Genomic DNA, 18,796 nt, shown 5'->3' with positions numbered 1-18,796 from the left:
ACACACACTGCTCCAAACAGGGAAAACACACAGAAACTGATACACACAACTTGAATACACCACACCACTTAGTCAGGGTCACACCACCTGGTTTACTTGTTGTTCAGCAACAAATCCCACAGATGAGCTCAGGCCTGTTGAGCACGCTGACAGCTGTTTGCGGGTTTCTCCAGTTTCTGATAATATGTCCTGACATGTGGAAGTTCACCCTGCCAGCTCTATGCTGCGGAAAACATTGTGGCACTGCAGCTAGTGGAGGGAGTTTTATTGGGGGGAAACTCTGGCAACCTAAGGATTTAATTAATTGGTATGCACGAGTAAATGTGGGGTCGGTGGATGATTTTTCCAAGGTGGCACCATTACTGTAACCTGCTAAATCTTGATTTGTTTTTTTTAATAGTCAATCTGAACATGTGCCAGAGCAGGAAACAGCTGCTATAACAGTTTTATAGCTCTAATTGAAAAAAAAAAATGTTACCCAACACTTAAGACTCCACTGTAAAGAAAGACTCCATATGTATAATCATGACCGGTTTCACCCTGCATCATTCACCAGATCTCTCATTTTGCGGTGAAATGCTCGATGCAAAGGTTTCCACTGCTTTCAACATCTGTCAATAGAATTTATTCATTTATCTCTTTGTGTTTTTTACGCCTTTGTGAACCACAACAGCGGATTGATCAGAATGTCAGACGAGACAAAGCACAAACAAGATAGAGTTTAATCGTTGCAAATTGTTTGTTGTGTGGTTTTAACATTTATTTTGTCGGGTGTCTCATGCAGACATACTTTAAGTGGTTTTGGGTGCAGTTATAATACTCCCTTTCCTTGTTTTGTTTTTGTTTTTTAGAGCAAGGTCTGGAGGAGATGAAGAAACTGTTGCTGCTGCTACTAGGCTGTGCTGTCCAGGTAAGACTACAGTTTAGTCAACTAAAACACACACACTTTACATATTTAATTCAATTTTCAAGGAGCAAATTTTTTTTATATCAGGTGGCAATCAAACTTTAAAAGAGACATTTTGTGCCTGTGATTCATGATTCAGAATATTAGCACGTGAAACAAGAGCGAACGTCTTCAGCTGAGCCCGTTTCTGAAATGTTCATCACTTTTATTGCTCATCTTGTAGCAATTTAATCCCAAAGCCTGACTAATTTTGGAAAAGAAGTCTCCATTTGGTTCCAGCTTCCCTTGATTACAGCCCTTTTCTCCCTTTGATAAAATGAATTTACTAACTCTTTTGAACAGCTAATGCTTTGTAATAAATGGCGTGGCAGACCTTTCCTGTCCTGTGACAAAGCCCCATTCAGCTCTTACTCACTGCATTTCAAACAAGGGCATTGACCTTTCACCAGCTCTATTGTTTTAGCAAAAAGATGCCATAGTTCATTCATTCATGTGAGTAACTCTGACTTAATATTCCGTTGACTTCAAGCTGGCATTAAGCACAGCAGTACTCATTGCTGAGTAAGAATTGGCACACTGTGCACTACAGATGTAAGCTCTTTTTCACTGTCTTGTTCTTATCTGATCCTTTGCCAGCAAGAGAGTAAAATGATCTTTGTCTGATCCAGAAGATAAACTTGCATTTGAAGACTAAATAGACACAACTCCTGCTTCCTGGAAACGTGTATTTCTGAGCAGTTTCTGCCTTGTGTCTGCAGTGGCGGTCTACTAACCTCCAGTTGAACCCCAACTCCCCTAAAGCTTGTTTACACTAGCATGAAATACTGTGGCGCGGTAGATGGCACGCGAGCCATGAGCATGCACAGAGGCATTTATGCTCAATGCAATATTCGTTGGAATATGCTCCAAAATGCCAGGCGGTATGAAAACAAAATATACCCTGGATAAGCAAGAAGTCAACAAGTTTTAGCGGAAGTACGTCACTGGGAAGGCTGACTGTCTGCAGGCTGTAGTAAATACTAATGCACTGCCAAACACTGATAGTTATTGCTGCTGCTTACCTTCAATTTGAAATTATTTGATCCCATTTTGTTTCCCCTCGGGTTGCTGCTCTCTCCATGAGGTTGTTTTCGTAGCTTTTTATAGTGATTTCTCATGTTTTTCTACACCCAGCAGTAAAAAGCCACTACTTTCCTCAGTGTGGTTGGCTACTTCTTCCCAACAGCGTAAGGCCATTTGATTGTCCCTATGGTCTCTTAATGAAGAATCATCATTAAAGATCTTTAGACATGTCTGTACACACAAATCTGCCCCAATCTTCCCTTGAAGGCGTCCCTGTTGAACTAAAAAGCACAGCGCCTAGCTACAAAAATTCAGGGTTGCATGACCAAGTGCTGTGATCAAAGCGTTTGCACTCAACGTCCATGGGGTGATTTCACCATCTTCTGGCTTGTGAGGCTTGCACTGGGACACTACGGCAGGTATAAATCAGGCATAACTCTTTAACAACCAATAAATGTCCTCCATCTCCTTTACCTGTTTTCCCTGTATACAGTGTGAGAAGAAGGAAGAGTACATTGAGCGGATCCAGACTCTCGACTTTGACACCAAAGCTGCCATCGCATCCCACATCCAAGAGGTATTTCTCTTCTGTAGTGCATAAAACTAGAGAGCATTAAGGTGGTTTGCCTCCTTGGGGCTGTGAGTACTCAAGTTTAAACATGTGAGAAATGTGCCAGTAACGTTTAATGGATGCAAAATTTCAATGCATCTTTGAACAGCAATAATTTTCTCTACATCAGAGGACAAAATCTTAACAGTTGGTGATGATATGTTTGTGATTTTAGGTGACGCACAATCAGGAGAACGTGGTGGATCTGCAGTGGTTAGAAAGTGGTGAAATGCCACCTGAGGACCTGGATGGACTCTCCAGAAACCTGGCTTTCCACCTCAAACGCCTGGTGGATGAGAGGGACACACAGCTGGAGGTAATGACAAATATGTATATTTTATTTTATTTTCTTTATTGGAAGAACAGTGTGCAAGGCGTATAAATCAGAGAGCAGCCTTCAATTTTTTTTCTCCATATTTTCTCCCCTTACTCTACCAACTGCCCATGACATGACAATCATGACAAAACTTATGGAATAAAATGACAACAAAATTAGCAATATTTTACACACATGAAAAAATAATAAGAAACGTGGATGAAAATGAAAAAATGAAGCAAAAAATTAAAAAAAAAAAATGGTAAAACAAAAACAAAAGATGACAAACAAAAAAAATAAATAAATAAAATAAGGAGGCTCAGTCGTTACAACCAGGCAGGAATGTCAAATGTTATATATATTGAGCTAATTTGGGAATTTCTTTTATACCAAAAGCAGAAATGGCAATAAACAAGTACAACAAACAGGGCAGAGCAAAGCAGTGAGGGAAGTCAGGTATATTTTGTGTATTTTTCAATGGGTGTGGGGGAGGTTTTCATGTGCAGATGTGTGTTTGTGGATGTCTGTTACAGTTCTACCAACAGACCTTTGCTAATGAAAATGATGAGCTACTTGTAGTCAGAGTTATGTGGAAACTTTTCCCTTTTTGCTGTTACCACAAGAGAGCAGCTTCAGGAAGGAAGGGTTGAAACTGTTAACAGTCTCGTGGATGGATGGATGGATGGATGGATGGAGTGTGTGTGTGTGTGTGTGTGTGTGTGTGTGTGTGTGTGTGTGTGTGTGTTTTACTTAGAGTATATGCGTCATTAAATGAGTTTCCAACCCATAGGGTGCAGATGCTCGCGACTGATTTAGCTGATCTTTGTGCATGTCTGTGTGTGTTTGTGAGTGTGAGTGCTTGTTTGTGTGGTATTTTTTGGATGTGTGTGTGTGTGTGTGTGTGTGTGTGTGTGTGTGTGTGTGTGTGTGTGTGTGTGTGTGTGTGTGTGTGTGTGTGTGTGTGTGTGTGTGTACCAGGGGTTCTAATAGCCTCCAGATTATCACTGTGTAGTCCAGCCGCTCTCAATTAAAATCCCATTTCCTGTCACGGGCATTTGATCAAAATAGGCTGTGTGTGGGATGCACTTTTTGCCCCAATGCCTGTGTTCTAGTTTTGGGTGGTGGGGGAGCTTTGGGGGAATCCATGGATCTACTCTCCTCTTTGCACCCAGTCCATCGTGCTAACCCAGTTGTTGGATCTTTCCTATTACTGTTGCTAAAAATAGCAGCACCGGTTCATTCTGTATAGATTCTTATGAGTACAGATTCAAAATTATGCTTCTGTTTTAAAACTTTTTATAGTGTTTTCTTTCTGAAGCAAATGTGAACTCATACAGCCTGACTTCTTGCCCTTGTAGTCTTCTACAAAGCTAGAAATCTCACTACTTGACCTCTTTTTGTCACCTCTTTCCCTGCAGACTATAGTGGAGTTAACCCAGGAGAGAGACTGTGTGCAGCTGTCTCCTCTGGCTCCGTGTCCGACCCAGTCTCCCGGTGACTCTCCCAGTATGAGGAGGACTGAAAGCAGACAGCACCTCTCTGTGGAGTTGGCTGATGCCAAGGCCAAGATCAGGCGCCTTCGACAGGAACTGTGAGTGCCACAGCTTTATCAGCTAGATATGACATCACTGAACTTGGGCAAAGGGGACATAATGAAGAAAAAAAAAGGAAGTGCAGATCCATACTAAGCCCCAGACAAGCTCAAGAACTACATACAAATATTTCATCTGCTGCTTAGATTGTATCTATTCAAGCAACATTTTTGGAAAAACATTTTCATGTTAGCTCAGACCAGGATCTTTACGCTATCTTCCTAATGCTGTGTGATAGTGGCACAGAATTTCAAAATAAAGGCGCATCTGAAAGAGGATGATATGGATCGATGTTTTCATATTTGCATCGATGATACGTGATTGTTGCTCATTTATTTGATATATTGATGCAGATCAGTGGATCATTACACGCCTGTTATTTCATTGGATGATGGTCTTTGCTGGTCCTGATCGGAAATCACAATGAGTGTATGCTCTTAGTTTTTATTGGGAGTTTAAATGACTCATTCAGGCCTCAAACGTGATGCTGAAGAACAATGACAATGCAGAGAAGCAGACTCACAGAGACCAGCAGTCCATTTCCTCCCTGCATCGCGATTACTCACATTAGACCAGGATGCTGTGATGTAATACTGCACCACAAAAACACACACACACGCACACACAAACACAAACACACAAACACAAACACTAGTGTCTCACAAACCTTAGTGAGGCCTTTTAAATTGTGCCTATGAATAATAGAGCTTCCTTTTTAAAGTGCTAAAATCCCCCACCGGACAAAGGTTTAATGGTCAACACAGACCAGTTAGAAGAAAGGCCGCTCCTTCTGATAAGGGGAAGTATTGAATTGTCGCTCAAACATCGAATCTAACAGACTGTCTGGCGTCATGAGGTCGATGTTAATACTGAATGCTTTGACAGTCTGTTCAGTCTATTCTGTTTTCACGATTCACTGAAACTAATCTTGGAGTAGATTTCAATGATGCTCTGTGTCAGGTCAGATAATGTGCACTTATTACTTCAAGGTAATCATTTGTGTGCTTGAGTGGATCTGATTTCCAGGCTAGAGGACCATTCATAACCGTAGCAAGGAGAAAATGTATTCGTTTGATTCATAGTCAAGTCATCTTTATGCTAATTGCAGCTCCTTATGATGCTGTGTCATTCTGCCCCTGTATTTTGCAGGGAATGTTGTCTCTTTTGTCCAATAGACAGTGGCTTGTGTGGGAATTATGTTTCTTTAATAGCTGGGTGTAGCTCAGAGTGAAGTGCAGGTCACCCTTTTCTTGGTCATATGAAAAGAATAAAAAACGCTCTCTCCTCGAGCCTGACCTCGGACATTGTGCTTCTGTAGTGAAACGGTGTGACATTCATCACTGTCTCCCTTATATATCCCCGACCTACATTATGACGATTTCTTTAGAAGGCCTAAATAGGGCTGCAGTACACCACCAAACAAGCCAGTGAGATATTTTGTTTGTTGGTTTCCATGACATTGTTTGCTTGTTGCTGTCATGCAGACGAGGGACAAAAAGCGCTTTAAGTCAGACAATGCTGATGTGGTCTGGTCACATGATTGCGGTTTCTTCCTTTAAGGCAGAAGAGTTTGTTTGTTGTGTCTGGGTGCATGCACATGCACAAATATTGTCCCTGCACACAAATATAGAAGTGTGTGCGTGTCTTTTCTGTGTGGTCCTGTGTCTGAAGGAGACCAGGTCAGAGCCGAGGGATTTATGTTTCCCACAGTGGTCTGTTTGTGAATGTTTCTGTTAAAGCTACTGTGTCTTGGCCGCTATTCCTTCTTCTGTTAAAGCTCAGACACACACTAAGTTGATGACACACATTTAGAGCCATATTTAGCGCTGCTGTTCCTTAATGAGTCTTTACCCAATTCCCTTGCCAAAAATGTATTTTGGACTGCCTCTAAAAGTCAGTTATTAGCTTCAAATGTGGGTATATTGTACCCGTTTTTCTTTTTTAGCACAGTCAGGGATATATATTTTTTTAATTATATGCTCTGTTGACAGCATATTAGTCAAGGCAAGTTTATTTATGTATTGCATTTTTGCAACAGGGCATTTCAAAGTGCTTTACAGAAAACATTAAAAGCATTGAGACAAAGCACAAAAGACACACATTATAAAGAGACATTTAAATACAATTAAAAATCCCATTAGAGAACGAGAAAATATACAATTAAAACCAACAAAAATATTCTAAGAAGGTACAAGAATAAAAATTGAAGTGTGGTGTAAAAAATCAATAATTATTTGATTTAATAGAAATGCTTCTGCAAACAGAAGTCTTCAGGATTGATTTAAAGGAACTTAAAGCTGCAGCGGACCTGCAGTTTTCTGGAAGCTTGTGTCAGATATGTGGGGCATAAAAATGAAGCGCTGCTTCCCCACGTTACGTCTTGACCTTTGGGACAAACCAGAAGAATGTGTTACACAGACCGTAGGTGTTTCTTTGATTTTGTCCACCCCGTTTATATCAATATGACTAAAGAACAGAGACACATTTCTGTAAAATAAAATACAGCTCGACATCACTTCAAACTATATTATAACCTTCACAAAGGTTGGATTTTATGCAGGACAGTTATAAAGGACTGCATACTTTCAGTTAGGTGTACCTAATAAACTAGCGATCGAGTGTAAATGCGAAAATGAAATTTCAGATAGAGGCAGCATTATTTAGGTTAGCTCTTTGGATCTGAAATATGACAGCATATCTTTTGAGAAAACAGAACCTGACAAACAAAAACTGAAACATTTTCAAGCATTATATTCTTTTGACAGCAAGTAGATTGTGAATTTATGACAGACTGAACTGAGAGACAGAATCGTAGAGATGGCAAAACATCACTTATTTCCTGTTACTAATGAAGAGTCTTTCTAAATTTTGATGTCAATCAGCCAATACACCTTGAATGCCAGTAGATCATTAACTGCCACTGACCAACCCAGTGAGGTGAAAGGCATGATGTCCTTTTTGGCTTGAATAGTTACAATCAAACTTAGCATGCATGTTTTGTTCCAGACTGGTGGATAATGTTTTAAACCAGTCTGTTTTTTAATCCTCCTTCAACCAACACATGTTCTTGCTATAATGATTAAATTAATATATGATTTGTTTATTGAATATTGAAGGTCAGTAGGTTGATTTTTTTTTTCATATTTCATGTTTGATAATGGATTTTTGTGTTTGTTTGTGGCTGTTTTAACATGCCCAAGTTCTACTTAGTCTGCAAGATATGCCAGTTTTTTCTCATTTCCAGTTCAGTTACTTGTAGATGTGATGAACTCAAGAGGCAGAGAAAACTTTAATGAGATTTATTTAAGGCCACAATAATAGCAGGTGAAGTCCTTCTACATTTCGCATATTATTTCACACTATAAGGCTGCTTCAGCGTGGTCAAAAGCATGCAATCAAAAACTACAAAGACCTCACGTCATCTTCCAAGCACCACTTTGTTATTTCTTTTTGCCATTCTCACTAAACTTTGACTCCAGTATTCTAACACAGAAAAAATAGTAACTATACACAAAACCTTAGCATAGTCCACTACTAAACACTATTCAGAATATACAGAAGCTTTTATATGTAAACTAAGATAATATCAGAACCTATGTAATACGTCATACCAGCACGTGCATTTCTACCAAATGTAAATATATACATGCTTAAGTGGCTCTTACTTTTCCGGCCACAAATTGTAAGGCAGGAGGACTAAGTGGCTCTTACAACTCTAACAACAACCCCCCTCTGTTATTTGACTTCTATAATAGTTAAGTAACAGTTAAAAATGTTACAGACGAAATGTTTGGTAATGTTAATTTCAAAAGCTGTGTTTTTACAGGCCTGTGCATAGAATATGTGAGTGTGTGTGGACAGTGTAGGCAAAAGTGAGCCGCTTTTAGGTGATAGAAACATATAGCTTACAGCTTGTTTATTGGTTTATTTATTGCATTAAAATGCTTTTTTGTCGGCTCTCAGAAAGATGAGGATGTGTTTTTCGGATGGCGCCATGATGTAGGGTTATGGAAATATTAAGATTCGGGTAAGGATGCCAGTTAGACATGTAGAGAGGAATAAAGGTTGCCTTTGTTTCTTTGCTTTTCAAATAGTGCATACAAGTGTTTGTGCCTGTACTTGCACAGATGCAGTGCGTGTAAAACCATTAACATAAGCAGCGGAGCCAGCTGCATCCATAATATGAGCCCAAAGCTAATCTGCCATGCTAGAGTTGACAGGTGTTTGTGATTTGGGGAAGGGGGGTGGATGGGGAGGGGCTGCTGGAGGTGGAGGGGGTTAACTGATGAAATGAAAACAGAAACGGGTGATGGAACATCCTGACTGCGTATACACTCCAACTTCCCAAATAATGTCAGCTGTGGGAGGAAGGAGGCGTTAAATGAATGAAAGGAATAAGAAAAGAAGGATGCCTTTGCCCTTATTGAGATGCGCCCTGAGTCTCCAGAGAGCTGTAATCAAATACGCCATCAGATGTTCGGTGGAGCGGTTTCACGCACACACACACACACACACACACACATACTGAACAGCATCTCAGGAATGCAGTCGTTTTCCTTCAAAGCAGTGTGACACATTCTCCCTCTATGGTAGGAGCCCGGAGAATTTGCACACACACACAAACTCACACAGACAGCAAATGTCAGGCTGCCCTATTTCCCCGTCACTTAAACAAACGGATACAGGATAGTGTTAGAGAGCAGATAGCTGGATCCTACTATTAAGGGTGAAAGAATGACATATTTAATTCAGTGGTTTTTTAACACTTGAACAATCAGATGTAAAACTTTTTTCTCCCCTTTTCTGATGTAGAAGTTTGTCCAGAATAAAAGAAGATGAGGGGTTTGAGCCTCAGGAGCAGATTTGCATATGTTTACCCCTGAAGTGGTCACAGGGTTCAGTGTTTTCTTCATTGTTTTTAACTGCTGTCTCTCCCCTCTCTGTGCGCCGCTGTGTGTTATGCTGAGGATGTCCAGCAGAAGAGGGTTGTTTATTGGTAGCAGATTTCAAACAGGACACAGGAAAGACTGTGTCCTGACTCCTGGCCATCATAGCTCAAACACTTCAGACACAACAGGCTAATTTTACTTAAAGAAAATGGGTTAGTGGGTTTATTGATTAACATGTGAGTCCGAGGTTTTTTTTAACTTGTCAACAAAGTCATTTTTGCTTCATGGGATGTTGCATTTGCTTAGTATTAATACTAACATTTCTTTTGAATGAAGAAGCCTCTATACCAAAACATTTCAAAATGCATTAAAATTGTACCTGAAATTGGTCTCTTACATTTTCAGGTGGCTTCCAAATAGTAAAGTAAGGCTCCTTTAAATGTTTTTTAGTTCCCTCTTCAGTCCTTGACTTTCTAACTCAGCTTAATATGGTGCTAAAACTTTCAACTCTTGCATGATTAATTGCAACTATTTACTGAGACAGCCAAAATGACGACTTTCAAATAAAATGCTTAAAGTTAAGTAGGGTTGGGTACCAAACATGGTACTTTTAAGGGTACTAACTAAAGTATGTAGGCACTACCAAGTACTGATTAATGTAAATCCATCTGTGACAAATTCTGGTACCTGAGAGTGCATCTGAGTGACAATGCCATGTTAAGACAAGTAAAGGAAGTGCCAGAAAATGCCCCAAAGCTGCAAAGCAAGCTACAGCGCTCTGTAGAGCCACCAGCTTCAACCTCAGACAAGAGTCGACAGTGCCCTGGAACTGGCAAGCCGGCCTAAGAACTCTGCTCCATTATCGGCCGCTCCAACAACAAAACTATCACTGCAGTGCCAATTTGCTCCAATAGTTATGACATTTGGTCTATTTTCGATTTCATTTTTAACAATAACCTGGTATCACTGCTTGATAAGAACACACATGCACACAAGCAGACAGACAGACAAAGACAGAAGACCAGCTTTATGTTTGATTAAAGAAGAGCAGAGGAACAGAATTGCACTTTAGCGATTCTGGTATCAGTTTAAATGTGCGCAGTACCAAACCCAAAGGTTACGACGATGAAGCTATTCAGGCAAATTGTTTAAAGTGTATCTTTTCTGTGCAACTGTGTCAATAGGTCGCTGTCATTAAATGATCTGGTTCTGAGCTTCGAAATGGAAAAAGCCCTAAAGGAAAGTCCTTGTTAATACTCTGAATTGGTGCACATGCACGCACACTTAAAAGAAAAAACTAGCACATGATTTTCAGTGTACAGCGTGATCTCAGTCACATGAGCAGAAACCAAAAAAACCCCACATTTTTTCTTGCCTTTTTTACTACAAAAACATCCATATCTTTCTGTATCTCCTGCCATTTCTCTGTTCTCGCTCTCTAAAGGTGACACAGGTTGCATTTTCTCCTTGTTGAACTCTTGTCTCCTTTTTTTCAGGGAGGAGAAGAGTGAGCAGCTATTGGACACCAGGCAGGAGTTTGAGAACATGGAAGTGGAGCTCAAGAAGCTTCAACAAGAGGTGACGCCGCAAATCACACTGACTCTCACACACCTACATGCACACAACACATAAACATAGGACTTGATATGTCCCCCCTTCACCCGCTGCTCCGTTCTCTCTCTAAGTACTTTGTGTCTGCAGCTCTGCCAGGCTTAATCAGCTAGTTAGTGACTTAGCTCATTAGAGGCTATTAGAGCTATCTTTGGTCTAGCAACAGCCTCGCATGGCTTTTGATTTGGAGTGTGCGGCAGGCTGCATGCCTGGCTAACATACTGAATGTCGTAAACAAGGTGGATGAGTTCAGGGAATGGAGGATGTGTGTGTGTTGATGCGTGCTTGTGATAATTGATAGTGTGCCGAGTTCTGTTCTTTATCTGTTTATGTAACGGACAAGACTGTGAGTTGTTTATAGATAATCTGCAGTCAAACAAGATTATAGGCCACTGACTTGTAACAACTTCCGTAGCTTTTTATTTATGATTTCATGTTTATTTTTACATCTTGGTTCATAAAATTCCTCACGAAGAGACATCCATATCAACATATTTATGCTCTGTATTTGGCTGCTGAATCCTGCAGAGCTTCCAGCTGCTGTCAGACGCTCGGTCGGCTCGGGCCTACCGGGATGAGCTGGACGCACTCAGAGAGAAAGCGATCCGTGTCGACAAACTGGAGAGCGAGCTGAGCCGATACAAGGAAAGACTTCACGACATCGAGTTTTACAAGGCCAGAGTCGAGGTACACGATTGCACACCCCCATTACCTCAAGCCACTAAAACAATTTTTTTAAGGACTTTAGCATCATGAAGTTGACTTTAAAGGAACTTACTTTTAATTGAAACATGATGAACAAGTCTTAATAATTTTAGTACAAATTGGCCATGTTGTGAAGACGAGACCATGCTACGAGACCCCAGCGACTGTCCATACTGCACAATTTCATGATGCAAGTGATTATCTGAAAGCTAAGAATACAGCACAAGTGGTATATATATATATATATATATATATATATAGTTTTTTTTTTTAAACTTTCAAGTACAAATGAAAATCAGACCGTACAACAATAGTTTGCATCTTATGTAACCCATCACATTGTTTCAAAAAGCCAACAAGCAAACAAGCAAGAAAGAAAAACAAAACGAACACAAGCAACAAAAACAAACGAATAACAACTAAAAAAAAAAAGATCTCCAAAACATTTTTGGACAGGCTGCAGTGTTTATGCATTGTTGTTTAACTTGTCTTCTTTGCTGATGTGGTGGTTTCTGTAGGAGCTGAAGGAGGACAACCAGGTCCTGTTAGAGACTAAGAGCATGCTGGAGGAGCAGCTGGATGCTAGCCGGACCCGGTCTGACAAACTGCACCTCCTGGAGAAAGAGAGTCTGCAGCTCAAATCCAAGATCCATGACCTGGAGATGGTGAGATGATGGGTTCATATGTCAGTGTAATGCATGTTGGAGCTAGACAAATATGAGGGTCAGTAATTGTAAGGGTAAAGAAACCAGAGTAATTGGGACAGGTGCATTTGTTTATTTCAACACACTGTCTATCTCTCCAGGAACGGGACATGGACCGAAAACGAATGGAGGAGCTGTTGGAGGAGAACCTTGTGCTGGAGATGGCTCAGAAACAGAGCATGGACGAGTCCCTGCACCTGGGCTGGGAGCTGGAGCAACTGTCCAAGACACCAGAACTGACCGAAGGTAAGGAGAAGGTGGAGACAAGGATCTTTTTAAAATACAAAGACCAAGAACATATTTCAACATGCAAACAAAAAGTTTCTGAACTAAAAGTTTAAAAAAATTGAACAAAGAGGAGTGTTTAGGAAAGCAAAGAGTTAAGATATCATGCAGCTGAGACTCACCTGAGTTGACCAGGTTCAAGACTTCAAAGCCAACAGACTGGGCTTTGCTTATTGGCTCTTGGCCCTGTCGTCATCCCCCATGGCCCGTCTGCATTTGCCAGCCTCCACTTGGGTTTCTTTCCACTTGGTTAAAACCTGTAATTAATATTCAGTGACTCTTGGAGGATAATCTGTGCGTTTGGATTATGAAAGCTGTTAAGAGGTTTAACTAGCCAGGGATCTGGATAAAGACTATGTGTTGTGTGTTTGTTAAAATGCCACTTTAAAAGCTTTAAGACCTGTGTTAGTCAGACCCCAGGGCTTTGTGTTTGTCTATTTTTTGATGGATTTATATCTTTGTTGTTTAAGAACACTAAAAAATCAAAGCAGGATTTTGATTGCTTTGTTCGAATTTTTTAAAATCATTGATGCACAATCCACATTTCCTTGCTGTTATTGACCCAGCTCCTCAGAAGTCTCTGGGCGAGGAGGTAAATGAGCTGACCTCGAGCCGCCTGTTGAAGCTTGAGAAAGACAACCAGACGCTGCTGAAGACTGTGGAGGAGCTCAGAGCCGCAGCCAGTCAGGACACAGTGTCAAAACTGTCCAAAGTCAACCAGGAAAACCAGAGACTGAACCAGAAAGTAAGTAATGGACCGTTTATTTAGGTATTTAGTGTTCGGTTAGGTTAAAACATAATTTCCTTTTTTGTTCTTCTAGACAAATGTATGATGTGTATTTGCTAACTGAATGGCAAAATTACACACACAGATACTCTTCTAACATTTCCTTATCACGCAAACACTATTAAATCATGAAATCTTTGAATGGTTGAATTATTTGCATCATAGACAACAGAAAAGACAACAAAAAGAGATTATTTCTAATACCATTATTTGAGAGGTACCTCAGGGCTCCATTCTTGGTCCTTTGCTCTTCAGATTCACATCAATGATCTCTTATATGCTTATTTAGAAAATGCTCATGTCACAATAAATGCTCTTGTTTCACAATGTCCATGTAATAATTTTAATAAAAGTGAAACCCTTTGCACACCAAGGCTTATTTTTCATATTCAGCTTCCAAATTCATCATGCGATAAAAATTGTTATGCACAGAAACCTTGTGCACCGACTCTGATGCATTTTATTCTGTTCATTGCAAAAATTGGATATATGAGACAAAGTGGAAAGACACATTTGCTGCCTTGCTGCTCTACACTGGTGGTACCTCCCTAGGCTGTCCTGTCGCCACTCTCTGCCGGTGACTTGCATTTGACACCACGACTACCAGAGGGGCTGTGCTGTCCTCCCTTTCTGTCTCAACACTGCTGCTCTCCTTCTCTGTCTGTGTGCGCTTCTCCTCCTCATCATCCACTTGAATATTACTGTCTGACCTGTTGAAAGTAGGCCATCCAAGTTATAAAATGATACTGTGCGCCCCGTTCTGCTCTCTTGTTGCAGATGTAGCCTGTGTGTTCTGCATGTTACGCCGCATTTACTTCACTGCTCCTTGGTCAAACAACTCTTTTGGCCTTTGAAGGATGCAAACAAAAAAACAAACAAAAAAAACAGTAGAAACTCGAAAATGTTCTAAAAATTTTACAGACAGAGAAAGGTTTCCGGATGTGTAAATGTGATAAGCACAATGTGATGTCGTATTTATTTTTAATCATGCACAAATTTCTAAATAGTTATGCAAAGGTCCAATATTGGTTATATAGTTTTTATGAGGATTTTTTTTTAAATTTCACTTTGCAGCCTTGGAAATTGTAATTTCCTGCCCTTATCAGGGTCACTACCATGATTAGCATATTGGACCAGCTCTCCTCTATAATAAATCACCTTAACACTTAGCTTTAGGCCTTTTCACACAGACACAGTGAGAAATAAAAAAGAGAAAGAAGCAGAGAGTATAGAGAGGGGTGGATAGGAGGATGAAAGCAAAGCTGTAAATCCAGGCAGCCCTGCATTGCCTTTTCTTTCTCATTCTTTGACACCCGAGCGCCTCTCGCTAAGAGAAGTCTCTCAGCTATTTTCAGAAACATAAGCCTCTGTCTGTGCCCTCTGAATAAAAAGCATGAAATTGTGTTTTTCCTCTCACAAAGGAAAAATCCAGAGTGAGAAATTTATTTCTGAGTGACTGGAGCCAAAACACATTAAAATGTGAATGCAGCTCCTGGTCGACTTGCATAATAAAATAGTCTCATTAAAAGTGTATTTGTCTATAACTTGTGTGTGTTTGTGTGCAGAGTTGTGACAGAATGAGGTGATGTAGTCTCTGCTTGCATCATGGATTAATACTTGCACCAGAACATTAAAACTCAATCAAGATAGTGTGTCTTCCGAAAATGTAACTTGTAAATGTTGTTTACAGTTGGAGCAGCTGGGAAGTGAACTGACGGCAGACAGAGAGTCGCTCCGCAGCGCTGAATCACTCAGTACTGACCTGATGAAGGAGAAGGCTCTGCTGGAGAAGACTCTGGAAACACTCAGAGAAAACTCTGAGAGACAGGTACAAACAAACACATTCAGGCTCACAATGATGTTTTTGGGGAAGTTTATCCCAAAACCAGATGTTCAGCAAGTAACCTTTTTCCTGATATTAAGTAGGAAACATGTAGATGTATGCTGAACGATGCATTATTGACTGGCTTGGTGCAGTTAATCTAATATGTTGTAGAGAGCCACCTAACTGAGGATGTGTATAATCACATCAAACATGCATCTGCTTTGAAATATAGTTAACATACAGGACAAGTATATGGAAACATCAACACATTCAGGCAAACATCGGTTTGAGACTGTGCGTCATACACGCCGCTCTCTCTACAAAACCATCATTGATTTTCATTCCAGGAAGCTCCAAGAAAACGACTAAACTGCGTAATTTACTAAAGTCTTTACAGAGTTTTCTTGAGAGCAATCTTTGTGCAATTGATTCGCATTTGGCTCCAAAAACTATTAAGTGGAACTACCACTATGTTTTATTGACTGCACAGTTTTCCGGCTCACTGTGGCCCAGATGCAGTTGCTGGCTGTTGTTGTCTGCCGGGAGTTTGTGGCTGTTACACCCAAATCTGACACCTTTGATTAGTTTAACCATCTGATTTGTAAAATCCGGCTTTGATGAGGCAGAGAAAACACAACACGCTGCGCTCACAGATTAATGTGGGCAATTTTATCCAGTTGCTTGTAAACACAATGAGATGTAACTAATGCAGTGCTGTTACAAAACACATGCTATTCCACCGTAGTTTTGTTGACTCCTCATAAGCTGTTTCTACATGTTATTTTAGCTCCTTGAGGTTTTTTGTTTGTTTGTTTTCGTCTAATTTAAACTAAATAAAAATTTGAAGCAGAACCTAGGGGCTTCCTTTTCAAATTTTAATATTTTTCTTCACATATCAGCTCATATTACCAAACTCATTACGATAAACCTTTCAAATAAAGTCACACAAGTAACACACAACACAACATTTGAACCTTGTGCATCTTTCATTATCAGTAATAATCCACAAACCTAATCAAACCGATGAGTAAATCAGTCATGTTAACCCTTTGAAACCCGGATCGACATCACTTTTCTTGTGCTGCATTCAGATCCTTTCACAAATATGTTAACCTTCAAAATCTGAGCAAATGGTTTACTTTATTTTGAAAATATCAGGAAAAGGCAATGAGTAACTTGTCAAGAACTGTTTCGCAAATTGCAAGAAATTACTAGATTTGAAAAATAATTTAAAAAAAAATATGGAAAAATGTTTCCAAAATTCTGTTTAACATTATCAGAATTATTTATTAAAAATACTTTTTACAGAATTAATGTTATTTTAAGCTTTTTTAAAGTAATTTCCTTTTTTTCTGTTTTTTCAAACCGTTTTTTATTTTAGCTATTTTTTTTGTCATTTCTTCTTGAGTTGCTCATTTCCTGTTCCCCATGTTTTTGTAAGTAATCAAGCCAATCTGCTCTGGTTTCAAAGGGTTAAACATGACCCTTGGCCGACATTAACTCTCCCATGTCTCTTGCTCAGCTGAAGGGTCTGGAGCAGGAAAACAAGCACCTGAGCCAGACGGTGGCGTCTCTGCGTCAGCGCTGTCAGGTTGGTGCTGAGGCGCGAGTCAAGGATGTGGAGAAAGAGAATCGCATTCTCCACGAGTCCATCTGCGAGACAACCGCCAAACTCAACAAGATGGAGTTTGAAAGGAAACAACTACGTGAGTGACATGTTATTAAACAGTTTTTGTGGTTCTTAGGAATCAGTATCCAACAGCTTTCTTTTCTACACAGTTTGTCATTCTGACTTCACAGAATCAACATACTGGCTGTTTGTTGTGTTTTTATGCAGGTAAAGAGCTTGAGGTGGTGAAGGAGAAAGGCGAGAGAGCAGAGGAGTTGGAGATTCTGTTGCAGAAGTTGGAGAGGGACAACGAGAGCCTGCAGAAGAAAGTTGCCAGTCTTGGAATCACATGTGAAAAGGTGTGGTGCATTTTGCTTTCTGCCTGCTTTGTATTTTGAGAAATCAGTGGGTCTGCTCCATTTCAGTGTGCCGATGCATCAATTAACACACAACAGAGCAGACTGGAGATACTGTTTAAATGTAGAGTAATCTGGCAGCCAGCTGCAGCCATGTTAACACAGCTGCCAAAATGTTGACATTGTTGTCGTCCTACAGGACAAAAGCCATGGTAGTTTTACTTGTTGACAAATAATTGCCTGCATGGACAGTTATGATCATAATGTGATTTTTAGGAAAGCCTAAATGTCAGTCATCAGTTCTTTGTCTTATCAATCTCCCTCAACTTGTTTGTGTTGTTATGTCAAAAACTTTACTCCTCATCACTTATGTGTGTGTAGGTGGCGTCTCTGGAGAAGGAGAACACTGAGCTGGAGGCAGAGGGCCGTCGTCTGAAGAAGAAGCTGGATACGCTAAAGAACATGGCCTTCCAGCTGGAGGCTCTGGAAAAGGAGAACTCCCAGCTGGAGCACGAGAACCTGGAGCTGCGACGCTCGGCTGAGAATCTCCGGTCGGCGGGCGCTAAGGCGGCTCAGCTTGAAGCCGAGAACAGGGAGCTGGAGAGCGAGAGGAGCCAGCTGAAGCGCAGCCTGGAGCTGCTCAAAGCCTCGTCCAAGAAGACGGAGAGATTAGAGGTGAGACTTCAGCACTGCCTGTCATATGGCAGGCAGTGAGACACAGATAAAATGCAACTATGTGGCAAAACAATTTAAAAAATAAAAAGCAGACTACTGATGGTCCCTAACAGAGACTGCAGAACAGCCGTAGAGCTAAAAGCCCCTTTTAATATTTGGCTTTTTTGATTTATTGTCGCAGATGTATATTTTTACAGGTAAGTTACAGGGGATCTGGCTTGTAATGCCATTGGGGAGCAGCGCAACTAGTTCATGGATGCTTTTAATATCCTAATCTGGCTTTTGCTCTCCCAGGTGAGTTACCAGGGCCTAGATACAGAGAACCAGCGCCTGCAGAAAGCTTTAGAGAACAGCAGCAAGAAGATCCAGCAGTTGGAGGCCGAGCTGCAAGAGGTGGAGACCGAGAATCAAACCCTCCAACGCAACCTGGAGGAGCTCAAGATCTCCAGTAAACGCCTGGAGCAGCTGGAGCAGGAGGTAAGAAAAATGCATTCATGCAGTAGCAATAATCACATGATGAAATGTGTGAAATGGCTTCATAAGAAAACAAAATCTGAACTTTTAATGAGTGTTAAAAAACAATATTTTTTTGGCTGCACTCTTTTCTGGAACAGAACAGGTACAACATCAAATGACATAGCTGTAGGTGTTTTACTGACACAGCTTCACAGACTTTTTTAGGGACGGACTGATTCTGCCAGTCAGAATGAGGTCAATCAGATTGGCCCAAAATTGTAGTAGACTAAAGTAGTGTTTATGATACAGCAGTTTAAAGAATCTTGTGTATAAAAATGTGTTTTTTGGCACTTTAGCAGCACTGCAGCTCTTTTGGTTCATTCTGACAAAGTTACAGTAGTTTTCCA

The 18,796-nt window shown here is 40.5% G+C and overlaps 1 protein-coding gene across 7 annotated transcripts in view; it reads left to right on the top strand.

Moving 5' to 3' along the window:
• Positions 1-18,796, top strand: part of ccdc88ab (coiled-coil and HOOK domain protein 88ab) — an 88,375-nt gene that overhangs the window by 44,993 nt on the left and 24,586 nt on the right. For all 7 annotated transcript variants that reach the window (XM_088086344.1, XM_088086343.1, XM_088086345.1 and 4 more), the window contains exons 5-18: positions 852-910; positions 2,463-2,546; positions 2,755-2,895; positions 4,314-4,486; positions 10,873-10,954; positions 11,516-11,674; positions 12,211-12,357; positions 12,498-12,642; positions 13,248-13,426; positions 15,159-15,296; positions 16,816-16,999; positions 17,131-17,261; positions 17,640-17,933; positions 18,228-18,410. In XM_088086344.1, the coding sequence (XP_087942470.1) occupies positions 852-910; positions 2,463-2,546; positions 2,755-2,895; positions 4,314-4,486; positions 10,873-10,954; positions 11,516-11,674; positions 12,211-12,357; positions 12,498-12,642; positions 13,248-13,426; positions 15,159-15,296; positions 16,816-16,999; positions 17,131-17,261; positions 17,640-17,933; positions 18,228-18,410 (2,099 nt within the window). The remainder of the gene's footprint in view (positions 1-851; positions 911-2,462; positions 2,547-2,754; positions 2,896-4,313; positions 4,487-10,872; positions 10,955-11,515; positions 11,675-12,210; positions 12,358-12,497; positions 12,643-13,247; positions 13,427-15,158; positions 15,297-16,815; positions 17,000-17,130; positions 17,262-17,639; positions 17,934-18,227; positions 18,411-18,796) is intronic.

The sequence above is a fragment of the Plectropomus leopardus genome, chromosome 13 (assembly GCF_026936395.1).
Source record: "Plectropomus leopardus strain MGB_pleo_1.0 chromosome 13, ASM2693639v1, whole genome shotgun sequence".
In the NCBI taxonomy this organism is placed as follows: Eukaryota; Metazoa; Chordata; class Actinopteri; order Perciformes; family Serranidae; genus Plectropomus; species Plectropomus leopardus.
The sequence above is the reverse complement of the archived record's forward strand: the minus strand, read 5'-3'. Positions and strand labels throughout refer to the sequence as shown.